Source organism: Pempheris klunzingeri, chromosome 2 (assembly GCF_042242105.1).
Source record: "Pempheris klunzingeri isolate RE-2024b chromosome 2, fPemKlu1.hap1, whole genome shotgun sequence".
In the NCBI taxonomy this organism is placed as follows: Eukaryota; Metazoa; Chordata; class Actinopteri; order Acropomatiformes; family Pempheridae; genus Pempheris; species Pempheris klunzingeri.
Genome location: NC_092013.1, coordinates 13,406,033 through 13,423,408, shown reverse-complemented (window position 1 = coordinate 13,423,408; position 17,376 = coordinate 13,406,033). Strand labels below are relative to the sequence as shown.

The 17,376-nt window shown below is 39.6% G+C and overlaps 2 protein-coding genes across 3 annotated transcripts; one reads left to right on the top strand and one right to left on the bottom strand.

The window, feature by feature from the left end:
• The first annotated feature begins 5,734 nt into the window (after positions 1–5,734).
• cav4a (caveolin 4a) lies at positions 5,735–9,149 on the top strand. 2 transcript variants are annotated; one of them, XM_070847179.1, is made up of 4 exons: positions 5,735–6,055; positions 6,304–6,491; positions 7,467–7,642; positions 8,912–9,149. In XM_070847179.1, the coding sequence occupies exons 1-3, from the start codon at positions 5,828–5,830 to the stop codon at positions 7,612–7,614; spliced, it is 564 nt and encodes a 187-aa protein (XP_070703280.1). In that variant the 5' UTR covers positions 5,735–5,827; the 3' UTR covers positions 7,615–7,642; positions 8,912–9,149. The 2 variants fall into 2 exon arrangements, with proteins under 2 accessions (XP_070703280.1, XP_070703271.1); XM_070847170.1 differs by lacking the exon at positions 8,912–9,149 and having other exon boundaries at positions 7,467–8,048.
• Positions 9,150–10,515: 1,366 nt separating this feature from the next.
• On the bottom strand, positions 10,516–16,852 carry oxtrb (oxytocin receptor b). The gene is made up of 3 exons (XM_070838276.1): positions 16,787–16,852; positions 15,554–16,664; positions 10,516–11,722 (listed from the first exon to the last, which is right to left on the bottom strand). Exons 2-3 carry the CDS (start codon positions 16,476–16,478, stop codon positions 11,460–11,462), a joined length of 1,188 nt encoding a protein of 395 aa, XP_070694377.1. The 5' UTR covers positions 16,479–16,664; positions 16,787–16,852; the 3' UTR covers positions 10,516–11,459.
• Positions 16,853–17,376: the final 524 nt, after the last annotated feature.

The following is a 17,376-nucleotide window of genomic DNA, read 5'->3' as shown; positions in this document are numbered from 1 at the left end:
GTAGAAGTTAACTTCCTATGTCTATCTTGAAAAACTATACTAAAAAGGAGAACTCTACATCAGTATCACGGTACCTGTATGTGTACGTTTTCTGTGGATGTTTGACAGTTTCTGCAGATGAGCAGCCTTCGGCTCTCTGGGACCTGACCTCCTGTCCATTTATGAAAAAGCACGGGACTAAGACTGAGCCCAGTTAACACATGATTATATAAGGAGAAAATACCATTTCATAACAGCTGAGGTGGTCGTCTGTAATACCCTCTTAATATGTGTACACTGGCAGATTAACAGCAAATAATTTATTCCTCCATACGTCTGTCTGGCTATGACCTACTTATCAAATAATGTACACTGTGTACATAATGCCAGATACAGTTTGTTCTTGTTAAGCTAGGTTAATCGTCAATATCCTTTACAGATCAATCAGTAAAGACAGTTAGAAGGTAAAATGTATCTCTGAGGGAATACACAAACAGATTAGACTTATGGGATACCATCGGATAGATAAGCTGATAAATGGTGACAAATGAAGAGAGCAGCATTGCTTTCACTAACCCTCTAAACACCATCTAGAGATGTAATCATAAATCAGTAAACAAATAGACAGATTAAATGGAGAAATGTGTAAAAATAACCCCTGCTTTGCTGTCTGGTAGCATTCCAGTGACAACGGCTTGTCACTGTAATACCAGTGAAGCGAGAAATAACAATAGGAGGAGTGACAACTGTACTGACAGGCAGCAGAGACGACGATATACAACACACACACATAGAAACCGACATGAAAAGCAATTTATAGACATCTGGATATGTTAAAAGCAAGAGAACAATGTGCCATTTTATGGTCCCCGGCTGTTAACACATTCATGTAAGTGCTGCAGAGTACCAGTGCAACTTTGATAAGACTACAGCCAAGTATTGTTATCAAAGCCAACACAATAAAATACAGCCAAGAGCAAGCAGTAGTGTACACAGTGTGACAAATATGACCTGGCACACTTACATGGAGGTCTATTGTACACAAACAGATAATGAACTTACACTCTCTCTCCCTCATCCACACACACACGCACACAATCATAGAAAGAATATTTATTACTGGAATTTTTTTTTAAACAGATATAAAAATGTTTATGCTGATCTTCTCATACAGGTTGAACTCTATACTAGTTCAACTAATATACTCATATCTACTTTAGTAAACTCTTAAATGCTGTCAATGTTAGTCATTAAAAACTCTGAGTCAAAAAAAATTTCAAACTAGCAGAGTTTTATTTCAAATTGTATGCAAGACCAAAAAGTCGCCAAAGGTACCAAATACTGTATGTCTTGCTGAATTTCAATGCCAATGCATAAGACATCTAGAATATGTCCTTTTAATGAAGGGGTGCAGCAATCTTGTCGTGAAGTCTTGAATTTGAATATTTCACTCAGTGCAAACGTCATGTAGCCTCAATGAGACAACGTGTAGGATTATTTTCCCAGCTTTAAAGCTGCTCAAAGGAGACATTATGGAAACTGAATGTGAAGGGATAATAAAAAAAAAAGTATGATGGGCATTTTGTGATCCGTAAGAGACCCATAAGCCAAAAAGAAAACCGAGACATGCAGAGTCACATTAATCAAGCTTTTGGCACCTTTTCTATAACAACTGAACAAAACAATGAACCTGAATATTCAAACACTATTCATCATTTCTTTCCAACATGAAATAGTGTATGTAAAACTATGATATGAAAAAGGGTCGATATCACTGATAACAGTACAGTTCAAAGAGATGACTGCTTGTTGCATCATTTGGCCTCCAAAGTGTGTAATTCAGTGTAATGAATATTTGAGCCTGAGCAGTCTTTATAAGTTGCTAATTAAAGTGAAGGACCTCCTACCTCAGTCGCGGCTTTTATTTTCAAGACAATAACATCAACTGTGCATGTCTTTTGCAGAGGATATTCGTTGCAGATCAAACACAAGCCCACTCTCTGTAGAAAATGAGGATTCGTGGCCTGAGCTCAGCCAAGTGCAGTTTGTTATTCCGCCGTACTTAATGGTAAACCTGAGAAGACCTTATGTTCTTCATTGTGCTGAACCGTGTGCTGTCTGTTTGCTTTAAACTTGATGACACTCTCTGTTGAACAGACAGCGATAATAAGAGAGCCACCCCTGAAGAATCAAAGGGAGATGGGGTGATTGATGGTGCTGTCTGACAGAGTGAACCACATTATCTCATAATTTATTCCAAACTGTAACAGCATGACAACTGCATGTACACGTGTAACACAGAGCTCACACACAACAACTTCATGTCTGGTGCCCTCAGGTCCTACAAACTACTAAAGGGCCCAAAGCCAGGATGAGACACAACTTTGCACATGACAGGCTCTCTGAAAAACTAGTTTGACATTTTGGGAAACACACTTTGCTTTCTTGCTGAGACTTAGATAAGAAAATCAACATCACTCTCCTGTTGAATTGAACCATTGACAACTTTTAGATAAGTAAGGGATCGTGTGAAATAATGGTAGCTCAACTTCCTTAGTGTCAAAGTAAAGGCCAAAATTAGGAGAGCAAGTTACATAAATTCACACAGATATTCCTGCCATGAAGCAGCAACAATATTTCTATATTTTGAAGCCTCACCCCATCATCTGCTTCACCTACTGCGGGTCCTCAACTTGACATGACACACAAAGGCACAGCCACATAATAATTGTCTGTGGAATAAACGCTGTCACAACAACTTGCCAATGACTTTCAACCAATCAGCTACATATATTTGAAAGCGTTCTTATTTAGATATCAGGAATCATTCCTTCTTCTCAGATAAGATCCACATTAGATGATATATCTTTTTTTTTTATCACAGGTGTTTAAAACAAGTAGATCTCATGCACATGGGAGTACTAGTTAAGTTGTTTATATTTATATCATTCATTCAAAGCTTAATTTCATCTCCACATGAATAATGTGATACTGAAAGCAAACTGCAACTCATTTTGTGATAATGCTGTTTGGCATTTGAGGGGGATTTTGTACAGAGAATCCAGTGCTATAAATATATTTCCCCCTTTTTTCGGGTTGTCGTGTTTGATGGGAGGCACTGAATTGGTGATTTGTATTATTAACTAGACATGACTGATAATCAGTCTGACCTATTGTGCTGAAAACAGCTGGACTGACAGGTGTTGAGCAGGAACACTGTCCATCATCCCTCATGCCCCAAATAAACTGCTGCTGTTGGGAACAGAGGGTACGAACCGTGGTTGGAGTTCAATCAAAGCACAAGATAAAAAAGTATACGTATATTTTCTCCATTATGATTAAGAATAATATGTGTCTGTGTGTCTGTCGTCTGAGACAGCAGGTCTTACCTTTTCTCTTTGGGCCTGCAAACCTGTTACAACACCTGTTAAATATAAAAAGAAGATAAAAAAAATCTGTCTATAATTATATCTGCTATAAAATGTGCATTTTTCATATGAACATTTAATGTATATTTTGTCTTCCTACTTTTTAAATCAGCTCTTGCAATGGGGTTTTGGTTGTTTTGCTTTTGGTTATGTCACATGAAAGATTTTTCGTCAGCTGTTTTTGTTTTTTTGAATTTCTAGCTCATTTAAAGCTGGTGGGACTCATTTTGGCAGATCACCGTCAATCAAATCTCATCAAATCATGCCCAGTTTTAACGCCTAAACATTTTTTTTGTTTAACTTGAACTAAATTGTTGCTTATTTTGTATTGACTATTTGATTTAAGGTTTTCATTGCTTTACATCACATACAAAATATACAAAAAAAGTTCTTTTAACAAATGTGTTTTTAGTAGTTGTTTGTTCAAATGCACAGTTCAGGTGAAGACTATTTTGCTCTCTGTCCAGTAACTTATCTTGCAACCCCCCGGAAATCTTTTCCTCTATTTTTCCTCCTTCTATCTCTTGCACTCTCACACACTCACACTCTCCGATGACCTCACCTGTGCACCCATGGACACAAACAAACCCCATCTGGCGAGGTATGCAGTCCATTAGCATACCGTTGTCTCTAGCAAAGACACAGGAAACTCTCTGTCATCGACACACTGCGTTCTCTCTGTCATCATCCAGGACGCAGAAATTGTCATTACCATGGCGACTGTGCAGTGGTCATCGTAGAGTCCCTCACTGACGTTAAACTCTGAACAGATTTACAGTTTGTTATGTGCAATGTAGAAGTTTGTTGCACATCATATGCATCATATTCTTCTCTTGTCAGTGATTTGCAAAAGTGCATAAGTTAAACTCTTGGATGTATAGTTCTTAAAATGAATGTAGCATACAATCAGTCATCTAAATCTTATTTTGTGGGACATGTTTCACAGATAGATATGATGGGTAATATGAGGACATTTCTGCAGGAGTTGTTTTCTATATGTATGTATTTCAATAAGTTATCACATTGCCAGCTGCTGTACTGGGCCATTATCTGGTGAAGATGATGATGAGAGCAGTGTGAGAAGGGCGTGCGATGAAGGTCTCGTGGGTAGCTGAGAAGAGTCTGATAAGGTCTAACTCTGTGGATTCATAGCTGACCTATTAATAGAAGTGAGGATGACTGGTTAATGGGTCCAAAGGTGGACAGAGGTGAAAGGATTTTTCCTTAAGAACATGTTGTGAAACATGTTTTACACCAGACAGAGTGCAGTGACCTGAGAACGCTCTTCATACTAACTGGGCCTCGAGGAGGATAATGTGATAACATGCACTCCATCTCCTGTTGCTTCCACATTGTGACTGATGCTGCTGGGGAAGTAGAAAGAGCAAAAAGAGGCAGTAATGCATCTTCACAGCGGAACTACTACACAGCATGTTTCTGTAATGGATGGTATAAAATTATAAAATGGGGATGGTTAAGCATTATTTATTTATTTATTCATTTAGTTATTTATTTTCTTATCCCACAGTTAGATACTGTAGACAACGTGTTCATATCAAGATCATTAAGTTGAATACGACAAGAATAGGATCAGTGTCAGTTTTGAGAAATAAACTTGGATTTTTGTTGTCAGTAATTGAAAGTAAAAAAATATAAATATAGACATTTTTTTGAACTAGTCTATGGTAGCTCATTATACATCTTAACAGAAAAGCAAAGCTTTTACATGAAGGATAGCTTGGACATTATATAAACAGGGTGTGCACTTGTAGTTATAAGTCAGATGTAAATATTCAAAAGCTTCATAATAATATATAATTACACACTAACTATTAGGTCAGTGTTTCACTCAAGAATGGGGCGCAGACACACCTGATTGCTCTGAGAAAGAGACTTAATTTTCCATTACAGGCCAGAGGGAGGCAGCATTATTTTTCAAGACAACCCCTTTTCTGACACAAAGCCTCTTCTCTTGAGTTACAATGAGATTTAGTACTGAATGAAATCCCGCTATCAGTGAGGCAAGCATTCCAGTATCATTAAATTTCCCTCTTGCAAGTTGCATGATTTGCACTCCAAGCTCTGTTTTACTTTTGCTCGCATACTTGCAGATCTGTCTCAAGCTGTCTGTGTGTCTGTGTGGTTACATTCCCAGTTGGGTGTATCAGTGTATACAGAGCCGTCTCCATGCTTAGAGTATTTATATCCCTCCCCTATCCGTCCTATCCTCCCACAGCACCGGAAAATGATCTTCACTTGAAAGACCATCTGCAAATACCATCCAGGGCACCGTAACGTTCCCAATATAACCTGACTGTGCAGCCAGCTGAGGGGTTTGGTCAGCGGCCTCAGTCTGAGCTGAAAGGGAAGTGACAGGCACCCACTCTGCTCTCTGGATTGTGTTTTCTTCACATGTTTGGATGGACACCATGATGAAAGGGGAAGATTCAGAGGAAGTAGAGATTGACTTGGGGGACTCGAGTGACTCTGAAGAATTTGATAATGGGGACGAACCTCAGATGCTGTGGAGGGCCCCTCCTATTGTGGACGAAGAGGAAAACATTCATACTTCTACACTAGTGGAAATCAGTGATACCAAGCCTCTGATTAATGTCAGAGACCCCCGAGGTATCAATGACTGCCTCAAGGTATTGCATTCCTATGCAGTGGTTCTATTGTCCTTTTTTATGGACCATTTGAGCATTTGTCATGAATCAGCTGATTAAAAAAAGACTACCCAAAATCATTGGCATGTAGAACTATGAAACAGCTTAGCTGGCTGCAGTGCCCTCCAGTGGATATAATCTATTTTTTGAAAGTGAATCAAGTCCATCAGGAACATGACTTAACAGTGCACCTCTATAGCCTCAGCATCACTTTCTCTTTGTGTCTCCAGGTGACGTTTGAGGATGTCATAGCTGAGCCGGTGTCAGTGCGCAGTGGAGACAGAGTGTGGATCTGGAGTAATGCCCTGTTTGAGGTGTCAAGGGTTTGGATCTACAGGGTAGTCACAGTGCTTTTCGCCATTCCCATGTCAATCATCTCTGGTCTCCTCTTCGCCATCCTCAGCTGCTTCCACATCTGGTAGGTTTAGATCAGGCCTTACATACATATCAAGGGAAAACATGTAAAAATGTTTTCTCATTTACTACTACACAGATGATTTAGATTTGATTTGACTACATTTTGAGATATCCATCTCTGGAATGCCTGCCTCCGCCGGTATACTAACATGTTGAGAAGGCCAACATGCTGATGTGTAGCAGGAATAATGTTCAACGTGTTCAACATTGTAGTTTAACATGTTAGCTTGCTAATATTTGCCATCATATTATTTCTGATGGGAATGTGGGTATTTATTTATGAACCAAAATATTGGACAAATTAAAATTTTGACCAAATGATGAAGGGATTGCCAAAGTTATTACAATTCATCCTGTGGGGAATTTTAATGTCACTGCACTACTTAATGTTTTCCCTTCAAAAGCTGTAGAAATATTTCACTGAGAAACACAAATGGTAAATGGAAAATTCAGGAGAGCAAGTAATTAGGATTTATCTTCTGGGAACCAGGCATCTATCCAATAATTATCTAGACATGTCACTGAAAGCAAAAAATAGCAACCTACTTTGGTAGTACCAGTGAATGAGGATGGATGTCAGTGCTATGTTGGTGCTTACTAGGCAGGGGGGATCTAATGAAAGACATCATGGGAAATGTAGGAGCTCGACTAATACTAGGGACTAAAAGTCAGGATATCTCAGCCCCTGCTGTGCTCATTTTTTTATCATTCTTATTTGACCATGTGTCTCGTTAGTCCCCCAACTTTATGGAAGTGCAATACTAATTTTGTTGGAGTGCACCTTTAATTGGTCTTGAGTATCTAACTAATACAGGGGGATCCAAGATGTGCAGGGAAAGACAATAGCAGCAGGTGGACACATCAGTACGACAGAAGGTTAAAGATGCATTAATTTCAGAAGGATGTGGTACCACTGTGATGTTTTTCTTTTTGTGATTTGTGTGACTTGTAATTTTTGTGTTTCTCTCTGTGACAGGATGGTTGGTCCATGTATGCAGTGTATGTTTATCGGCACACACTGGCTGCAGAGCATATGGAGCATCGTGCTGGACATCATTGTTCGTCCCCTCCTCTCGAGTGCCGGGAGATGCTGTGGCTTCAGTATTCACCTGGCCAAAGAATGAGACTCACACATCCAGACCGGGATTATTCGTTACGTGCACATGTGCAATAGTGTTCTTGTGGGCATTGATATTTGATTCTTTAATAATTAATTCAAAATTAAAAAAACAAACATGTTTTCCACAGTTAAGATACTGTAATGTCCCACAGTATCAGCTGGCTTTTTTTTTTAATGAATATACAAGGCTGGTCACATTTTCAAACAATAATTTGAAGCTGACACAGTGATAAAAAGAAGGTGATGTGATTCTTAATGTCATCCTCAGTTACAGTGATTGATTTGAAGAAAACAAGAATGATGAAAACTTTTGTTAAGCATTTTTCTCACACCAGCATCATAGTGGGGTTAAAACTGGAATTTTTTTTTTTTTTTAGAATTTTTTAGTAATTTCAGCATAATTTTTAAGATGTATCCTCTTTATGTTATAATCCAGGGGTTTGGCTTTTAACTATGATAGATTTTAAACTGCAGTTTAGAGTTTAAGGTCAAGGAACAGAAATGTAAGACTACTTCTAATCTAGTCTGAAGTTACTGATTTCAAACATAAGAATATTTAGTTCTGTAGAGAAGAAGAGCCACTTAAGAAAGATATATTCTTAAGAGGGGAAATGGCATTAAAAGATATGCATTAAATTGTTTTTTTTTTTTGTTTGGAATAATTTTAGCTCTTAACACGATTTCTATTAAATTAATTAATATTTTATTAAATGAAGTGAAGGGCCAGTGAGAGGCAATGGGTTTGAAGGTCAGCAGGACCATGTACTGATTTGTAAGTTTTACAGCATAATAACAGTCATAATTTTATTCATGAAGTTGTTTTAAGCTTGAGAGCAAACATTCTTGCTAAGTTGTGTATTTGATAACTTGGGTTTTATATAGGTTTATATGTGCAACATTCGAGTATCACTGTGTACACGTGGATGGAAGTTAATAAAACATCCTACATGATCTCACCTCAGATCATCACTTATGTACTGAATTCATGGTGCAGTATGACACCTTCTTCGAGCGCTGTGATATTCAACATGATCCTGTTTACCTCTCTGAGAAATGTATGTAAAAATGAATGAATGTATTGTGTGTGTGTGTGTGTGTGTGTGTATGTGTGTGTGTGTCTACACTTCATATGGTACGTCAGCAGTGCCTTCTGTGTCTGTGACAGTTTGAGATAGTTATTGCTGGCAGTTGCCTGCTGGTATTCAGTTTATAAACTGGCACTCCCCACCGCGGCCCGCTGTGTGTCTGACTGGCCACACACCCGCTCTCTCATCTGGGCTTCTCTTGCTTCATTATCTCAGCTTCAGCCTCAGCTTGCTCCTTCAGTCAGAGATCAGGACCATGGCTGAAACTGACCAGAACCAGGAGCCAATGATCAGCAGGAACAGCCACACCGAGATCGACGTCTACAACTGGGACGTCAAGCAAATCATAGAGGAAGTGGCCAAGATGCAAATAATTACTGTATTGTCACAGAGATGCATGAATTGAGGAATGCATTTGTGATGCAATGATTGAAATTAGATTTAACTTCATGTCAAACACATTAAATGTTTTGCTTCGAGAAAAGTTGAAGATCCTGGTGTGTTTCTTTATCACTTATAGCACGTTCCTTGGTTTAAAGATCTGCAATGCATTTCATGGTTGAGTTTTACTGTAAATTTATGGAAAATTTTAGAAGTGATTATCGGCTTCCTGATTGTTAACTTGGAGGTTTTAAAGGGTTGATTTTGGTTAAGTCTGAAGCTTTAAGTAAATCCTTACAGGCTCAGTTTACCCAGATGCCAAAGCAACATATTTCCCCCTACAGTATATAAGCTTTGACTATGAGCACTATGTGACATTGTTTATTTGCAGAGGGTTAAAAATCTCTGCTGCTGATTCAATAGACATAAATAGGATTTTTTTTAGTGACTCTCAAAGCATTGAAACAAAAAAGATACTTTTATAAAATCTGTTTCCATAAATAATGTCTCTCACTCAGGATCTTCCACAGTCCACACTATAAACAGTTTTCATCATTACATGAACTATTATAATATTATGATATTATGTCCTTGAGTTCTCACGGAGAGGTCTGTGTATGTGCGCTGTAACACACGGCTAGACACTGCCTGGAGAAAGATGGAAAACATATTTATTTGTGTGAACTGAGCCATTAAGCCAGTATAACCAAACACAGTTAATAAATGAACCCTCTCTGTGAACTTAAGGTCAGTTTTGAAGATGTGATCGCAGAGCCTGCTGGCATACACAGTCTGGATGTGGTGGTGAAAGTGAGAGTTGAGAGCCATGAGTGAGAGAAACTTTAATATATCATTTTAAATAACACAATAATATACACTGAAAAGCGTGTGCGGAGTATAGAGGCAAAACAATGCATTTTTAAGTTTTAAGTTTAAATGTCTTGTTGTGAAGCTGAGATGACTTTTATGATGTTTAGGAGCGGCTGTGGCTCAGGAGATAAAGTGGGTCAACTTCCCATCCACCCCAAACTGCACTGGTGTGTGAGGGTGTGTGGCAGAATGGGTGAATGAACGGCAAAAACCTTACAAAGTGCTTTTCTTTTTACTACTATGATGATGATAGTTATCACATCTTTTGTGACCCCTTGAAGAACTCCCCTTGGGAAATTTTAATGTTTATTGCCCACCACAGTAGCCTGTGTTGAGTGTAAACAGAGCAGAAACAGAAACAGAGCAGAAAAGTAAGGCTTGGGTCTGGTTTATCAGTCTGGCCACTAGGGGGAGCCATTATTCTCATTTGAGCCCAGATAGATTCAGTGTGCTTCATTTGCCAAGACTGTTATGCACTGACCACCCAAAAACACCAACAATTTCTTAAAGAAGAAGAGATGGAGCTGCTAAAAATGATGGCACGTAAATACACTAGAGGAGCTAGAGGAGACTATTTATAAAGTGAATTTCATTTTACATCACAAAGGACAAACATTGTTTGATGTGTAGCGCAGGAAAAAACACTGAAAGCACTTAAACCAGCTTCCTTGATATAAAATGCATTCCTTATGGATTTTGCCTGGTTGATGAATTTTTGTTGTGTTGTTACTATGGTGATATTTGGATTAAGTCTAACCTCAAGCGTGAATATTATCCTAATAACCTTATTATCATTCATGCATATCAACATTTTGTTTCACCACCCGTAAAATATAATAATAGAACTACAAATTGCTTTTTAATGCTGTTTTAAAGGGCAAACAATCACAGCAATAACTGCATTAGTGTCCATTTGTGCAGGGCAAAGACCTTTTTCATTTCTGGCATTCTTTCTTAAAATGCAGTCAAGAACTTTGCTTTGCTTTGTAGAAAGAATCTCCTTGTACAACATCAGTATAACAGTGACAACTGCTCATCAACTAAGATCAAATCAGGAAAACATCTATTGGAACAAGAAGACTGAGGGGAAGAAGCATACAGACAACTTTGTAAATGCTCATGGTTGTTTATAAAGAGAGACAGAGGATAGACCTTAAAATACTAAAGCCTACAATAGAAGAGAAAGATAAGATTTGAGTGATTGCAGTGCAGAGGGAGTCCGAAAGGAAAGCGGTGGAAAGCCGAGGACAAACATTCATAGAGATTTCACAGGTGCAGAAGCTTCACCTTACATCACATTTTTAACTCCAAGACATTGTGCTCTGCACTTTTTGTTACTGAAGGCTGCAGGGTATTGTCTGGATTTTTACAGTCTCTATTCCGCTCAATTTAAAACACGTTGCAGTGGCAATCACTGTGCCGCCGCAGATAATTAAATGCCTGAAATGGGGGAGTTGATGACTGATGATGATTACTGGGCCACAGGAAGCCTAAATTGCATTCAGCTGGCTGGTCAGTGTCCCGGTCCCCCTGTGCTGGATGTGTGCGATAGGCTCCTCTGGCTGCTGGTGTTTTTGGAAATGTAAGTGGAGGAGCTCCTTTTGTGCCTGCACTGTCGGTCACAGCTGCAGGAGGAGGCCGTCAGGTACCGTCCACAGCAGCAGAAGAAGCACTGCATCAGGTCACGGAACAGGTGACCAGCAAAGAACATGTAGATCCAGGGGTTACAGCAGCTGTTGAGACTGGCCAGCAGCATGGCGATGATGAAGGCCATGTCTAGGAAGAGAGACAGAAAAGAACATGAGCTTTATCTTTTGGTGGATATTTGTATTTTTTAAAGATTACCTGAGAAAAGTACCTGAAAATTGTCCCAAGAAATACACAATTACCTCCTGTTTGAGTAACATGTTCTTCTACTATACTACTAACTATATGTTTGCATGAGCCAGCTTTAATTTCACTCCCAGGAGGAACCAGTGAGTTTGGAGCTGTGTGCCACAGACAGCGTACGAAAGTCAGAAAGTATTAACATGGGAACTAAAGTGTTGCTTTTGGACTTTTCATGGGATTTGTTGGCAAGAACAAAAATGTAGATTAACAAGCAGCCCTGTCTATGACCTGTCCACTGTGTACCTTGCCTCTCACCTAGTGCATGCTGGGATAGACTCCAGCCTCCAGCTACCCTGAATAGGATAAGAGGTTCTGAAAAGGAATGGACACGTAAAAAGCCACTCAAGTAGCAAATTTTCTTTCCATTCCAGTAAGATGAAACCAGACTAAAACCAAACTCAGTGTGTGTGCTTTGTTTGGTCTTTCAGGCTGCACTTTGAAGTCTGTCTAACATCAAGCGTCATGGCTGAGGGGGTGAAAATGTCGATTTTGGTCTGTTTGTTTGTCTGCCACATTGGGCAAGACTTAAATATCTAAACAAATATGGGATGGGTTACCATGAAATTTTCATGGTTCCCAGTTGATTTAATCCATTGACTTTGAAGATCTCTTTAGCTTTCCCTCTAGCACCACTATCAAGTTGTTTCCAAAGTTTTGTTGGAACAGCGATGTATAGCAACTATTTCGGATTGATCTTTAGATATTATTGATTACTTTTAAGGCTATTCGTGGCCTGGCTACAGTTCCTTTTAGTGCCCTAGGAGCCTTTGTGTGGTTTGAGATCCTCAGGCAGAGGTCTCCTGTCTCTTCCAGAGTCCAGGCTGAAAACTGAGGGGGTCAGACCGTTTGCCAGCAGGGCCCAGAGGCTCTGCAATGACCTGCCATCTGTCAAAGTCAGTGTCCACGTTCAAAACAAACATTACTCAGAAAGCATTTCCTGATTTTACTTGAACTGCCTGCCTTTTTACTTGAATTTATTTGTTTCAATTTCTTGCTTATTTTTGGAATCTTTTAACCCTGCCTTTTACTCCCTTTGTGTTTTACAGTGTGTATTTTCTTTACAATTGTAACAACTGTTTGTTTTTACTGTGTTTTGAAATGTGCTATGTAAATAAAGTTTCTTCTTCTTCTTCTTCTTCTTCTTCTTCTTCTTCTTATTATTATTATTATTATTATTGTTGTTGTTGGATTGATTGCCATGAAATATGGAACAGACATTTATGGTCCCTAGCTTGAATTGTAATAACTTTGATCCCATGACCTTTCATCTTGTACCATCATCATCAACAATTCATTTGAGTTCAGTTCAGTTCATGGCCAAAATACTTGCACAACTAATGCCGTTCCTATCAGCCTTGGATGCACTGTCTTGTAATCAGCACAGGTTAATATGCTAATAGGCTATAAGAGATGTTGAGAAGCGACTAGAGCCCCTTTGTTCAAGTGTGTTAAATTCAGGATAAGAGGTCACAAGCCACGCGTACACGTACAATCAGGTGGCAGATTGTGTCACGATCAAATCACCTCTGGACAGGTTTCATTTCTACTTTATAACGCTCCATCCCTGCTCAAGGCAGCTGCACTTACATAACACATAATTTATAGAGAAATATATGAACTGTCATGTTGAAATATTTCAGAGAACCCCCAAAACATTTGGGATCACAGCTAAAAAAAATATGGAACGTTGATTGATGCCACACAGATAGGATTTTAAAATGTTTGACACAAACGTGATGCATGGCTTCAATTAGAAGAGGCTGTCCTGGGTGGAAAAATATACCTTATTCTTTCATTCATTCAAGTGATTAAATTTCCAATCGTTAGAGGCACAGAGCACATTGAAGAGGCACGCCATTTGAACAGTGGAAAGTGGAAGACTTCCAGGTTTTTTTTCTTAATCTTTAATGGGGTGAGAGAGATTTAGTGCGCGTTGTCTTCTTCTCTCCTAAAGTGAAAATGCTGACCTGCTCTGTTCATGGTGCAGTGACTCCCTATAGTCCTATGCTTTATTGTGAGAGGTGTGCTGTACGCAGTGTCAACCAAATGGCTAGAAAGAATTATGAGATGTGTTCAACAGATAAGTCAAACACCCAGTCTCATTTAGTGCCACGGGGAGTACAGTTCTCCACAGGGTAAATACCACAAAATGACAGCATTCAAATGTTTTTCTTTTTACCCTGATACTGTTCAATTTGAGTTTAGTACATTCACCGCTTTCTTGTGCTGCCAGAAATGAAAGAAAAACATTCATCTTGGCTGGTCTTGTGCAATACCGTGATGTACAGCTCTTCTGAGAGCGAAGATGGAAAAATGAGCGTGATGTTGAAATCAAAAGCAGGTCTGTGATGATACTGCCATCACTTATTTGATTAAGATATGAAGTCAATCAAAGATAATTCTGAGAATAAAAATGTTAAACAAACATTACATGGGTGCATGAAGTCAGCTTCTCCATCACTATCAGTGGATCTACTGCAGGTTGTAAAACGTGGTGATATGACTGATGCTCAGGCCCTGAGGGAGTGCGTTCGTTTTCTGCCCTCGGCAACAAGAAACTCACCTACATGAAGTCTTAACCTGAATGGCGTTACTTCAAAGTGAATGCAATAAGTCAGAGAATATTTGAATTATCTTTACTTTCACATCTTGGCTTTGGACAGAAGCTATTTTTTGAAAAGCTTTCTTTGACCTTTCCCTCTCTTCTTCTCTCTCCCATGCACATATGTTAATTGTATACTTGTTTCCTCTTTTTTTGTTCTCATAATTGACTTATTATATGTTTAATGTGCATTTGTGGCTGAAAAGTACTAAAGAGTACATCAAACAATGATTTGGGTTTTAATCGCTTAATGTTATACGATAACCAGTGACCAATAATGTTTACAATGCTAAACAGTAATAAGAAATAGTCAAGTGGTTGAATCCATCCAACCAAACAATAAGGAGGCCCCTATTACAACAAACACTTTTAGTAGTGTAGTGCACAGTGCATGCATTCTTGGCTTTAATGTGTTTGTTTTCCTAATTTTGCACAAAACTCTGTGGAAGAAGATTAAAACAGAGAGATTAGCTTAGTCTGGCTGAGTTGGGCCCATTTAAGAAATATCTAAATATCTAAATGAGCACTTCTCCTGTTTTGCTCAGATCCCCACTTGAAAGGTTATGGAGCACATCTGCTCCCCTGCTCTTGCCCCCTTTAATGGCAAACTCAAATGATAGGAGGGGTAAATCTGAACGCACTGTGTAGTTAAATGGAAATTACATAAACTACCACTGGGAACAGAGATAGAAACTCTTTGATGTCCTGGTACATTTACTCTCCCTCTGACTTTCTCTGAGCTGATAACTACTGTAAATGACACTCCCATTCATCTGTGTACACTGGAGGGAAGTCTGAAGTTAAACACTATTGTGTTGCCTTGGACGTGAAGCGGATTGCTTATGTGTTCCCAGAGATATCTGTGAGGTGGAGGACTAACTTTTGTATGTATAAGACATTGGTGCTGAAATATTGTTTTTACATCAACAGGTTTATGTGCAATAAATTCGCCAATATAAATGATATTCTATATTATTCAAGGATGATATGAACTGAGCAATCTATAACATTTTCACAAACCATTAAATATATGATGCAAAATAGATTCATGTTGGGATTATAATTCAAACAGCATCATAAATAAAGAAATTAATACAAACTGAGTGTGCCTTTACCTTCCCTTGGTGCAGCAGGATCCCATGCAGACCACATCTGGACAAAGAAGAAGGGAGTCCAGCACACAATGTAGGCAACGACCACAACAAAAGTCATTTTCACTGTACGGATCTTTGCTTTTGAAATGAGCCTCACGCTGCTCACACGAGAGAGGGGATAAGCGCCTTTGGAGGGCTTTGGAGTGAGAGCCAAGAAGTGCTCCCTCCGGGTTTTTAAATTGAAATTCTGCCATATTTTAAAGCATATCAAGCCATAGCAAACGCTTAAAATTGCAACGGGGAAAATGTAAATGCTGAGACTCATCCATGTGATGTATGCCTTGGCACCCCATGGCTGTACAAAGTCCCCCCAGCAGTCATACACGCCGTTCCCGACCTCCCGCAAGGAAAATATGTAAGCTTGAGGAGTGCTGAATATCAGGCTGAGCATCCAGGAGGCGATCACACAGAAGCGATCCTTTCTCTTGTGCACGGAGCGAAGTGGCTGGCAGATTGCTAAGCACCTGTCAATAGACATCAGGACAAGCATGTAGGTAGATGCAAACATACCCACGACCTGGAGGTATTTGACCAGCCTGCACAGAAAATCCGGCCCATAGAAGCGAAATGTGATATCCCAAATGAGTTGTGGTAACACCTGAAAGATTGCAACGACAAGGTCTGCGATGCTCAGATGCTTCATGAAGTAATACATCCGAGACTGGCTGTGCTTGGTGGCGTGGATAGCCAACAGGACGCACAGGTTGCCGGTCAGAGCGAGCAGCAGCACCAAGACCAGGACGGTGACTTCCACTTTGGCCACTTCTTCATTTCTCTTCAAAGGATTCACCGTGGTGTTTCCTAAATGACTGTCATTCCCACGACTTGAGTTGCTCCAGGAAACATTCTGCGCCCAACTAGTCTGCTCGCGTAAAAGGGCATCCATCGTGCGTAAAAGCGCCACTTTGGCGCAGCCGGCGGTCACATCACAAAACAGGTACAGATTCAGATTCTTTTGTATGGTAGCGTAGCTGCCCTGCGCAGTTTACTGCCAGCTCACCCCGTTACAGCTGGTTTTGTGAGTTGCTCTCTGGTTAAATCGCTGTAATCCAAAAGTTGGAACTCTTTTAATCTGCAGAGAAACAAAACGTGGTACTTTTGTTCATAACACATCCATCTCAAGCCTTTGAACTATTAAAACTTCATATAAAACCACATAATCATACCAAGTGATTTTGTTTAGATTTGGCTTACCTTTACTGCGATACTTCGCACAGTTATCTTGAGACCTCTGAGCCCCGTCGTCCTCATCACGCGCTGAGTCAAGTTTGATGTCTGCTTTGCAGAGGCTCTGAATCCAACCAATGTCAGTTACCCCCTCCCCTCATTTTATGTCCTCGGAGGGAAACTATTTGGGTTGAGTCTGAGCAGACTCCACGTTGTAACTCTTTCTCTCTCTTCCTCACTCTCTCCTTGCCCCTGTGCATCGACTTTAGATTTGAGATTGTGGGGTTGTGCTTTGTGCTTTGTAAAGATCAAATGCCCCTTACCAACATTTCGGTGATGCTATCTCGTATTGTACAGTGATTTTAGCAATCTACATTATTTGAGGTGAACACTTTTTAGACTCAAAAGTAGGAAAAGTCCAATCTGACCTCACAAAGTCTAAGAGAGTCACTTGTTTTCCAAAGAAAGCCATAAAATATGGAGAAAGATGCTATCTGGAGCTGGAGCAGTATGCTTTGTTTGGACATCTAAGGACATCTAAGACTGTGATGCTGCTGTCAACTGGCACTTTATGCACAGGCTCAATCAGGGATGATTACAGGTGAAGTCAAAAAGCA

Bases quoted from the DNA above. Each gene is read 5' to 3' on its own strand.
- cav4a (XM_070847179.1), top strand. From the start codon at position 5,828: ATGGACACCATGATGAAAGGGGAAGATTCAGAGGAAGTAGAGATTGAC. The intron at 6,056-6,303 runs GTATTGCATTCC...TTGTGTCTCCAG, and splicing joins GTATCAATGACTGCCTCAAG to GTGACGTTTGAGGATGTCAT. The intron at 6,492-7,466 runs GTAGGTTTAGAT...TCTCTGTGACAG, and splicing joins CTCAGCTGCTTCCACATCTG to GATGGTTGGTCCATGTATGC.
- oxtrb (XM_070838276.1), bottom strand. From the start codon at position 16,478: ATGGATGCCCTTTTACGCGAGCAGACTAGTTGGGCGCAGAATGTTTCC. The intron at 11,723-15,553 runs GTAAAGGCACAC...CTCTCTTCCTAG, and splicing joins TCCTGCTGCACCAAGGGAAG to ACATGGCCTTCATCATCGCC.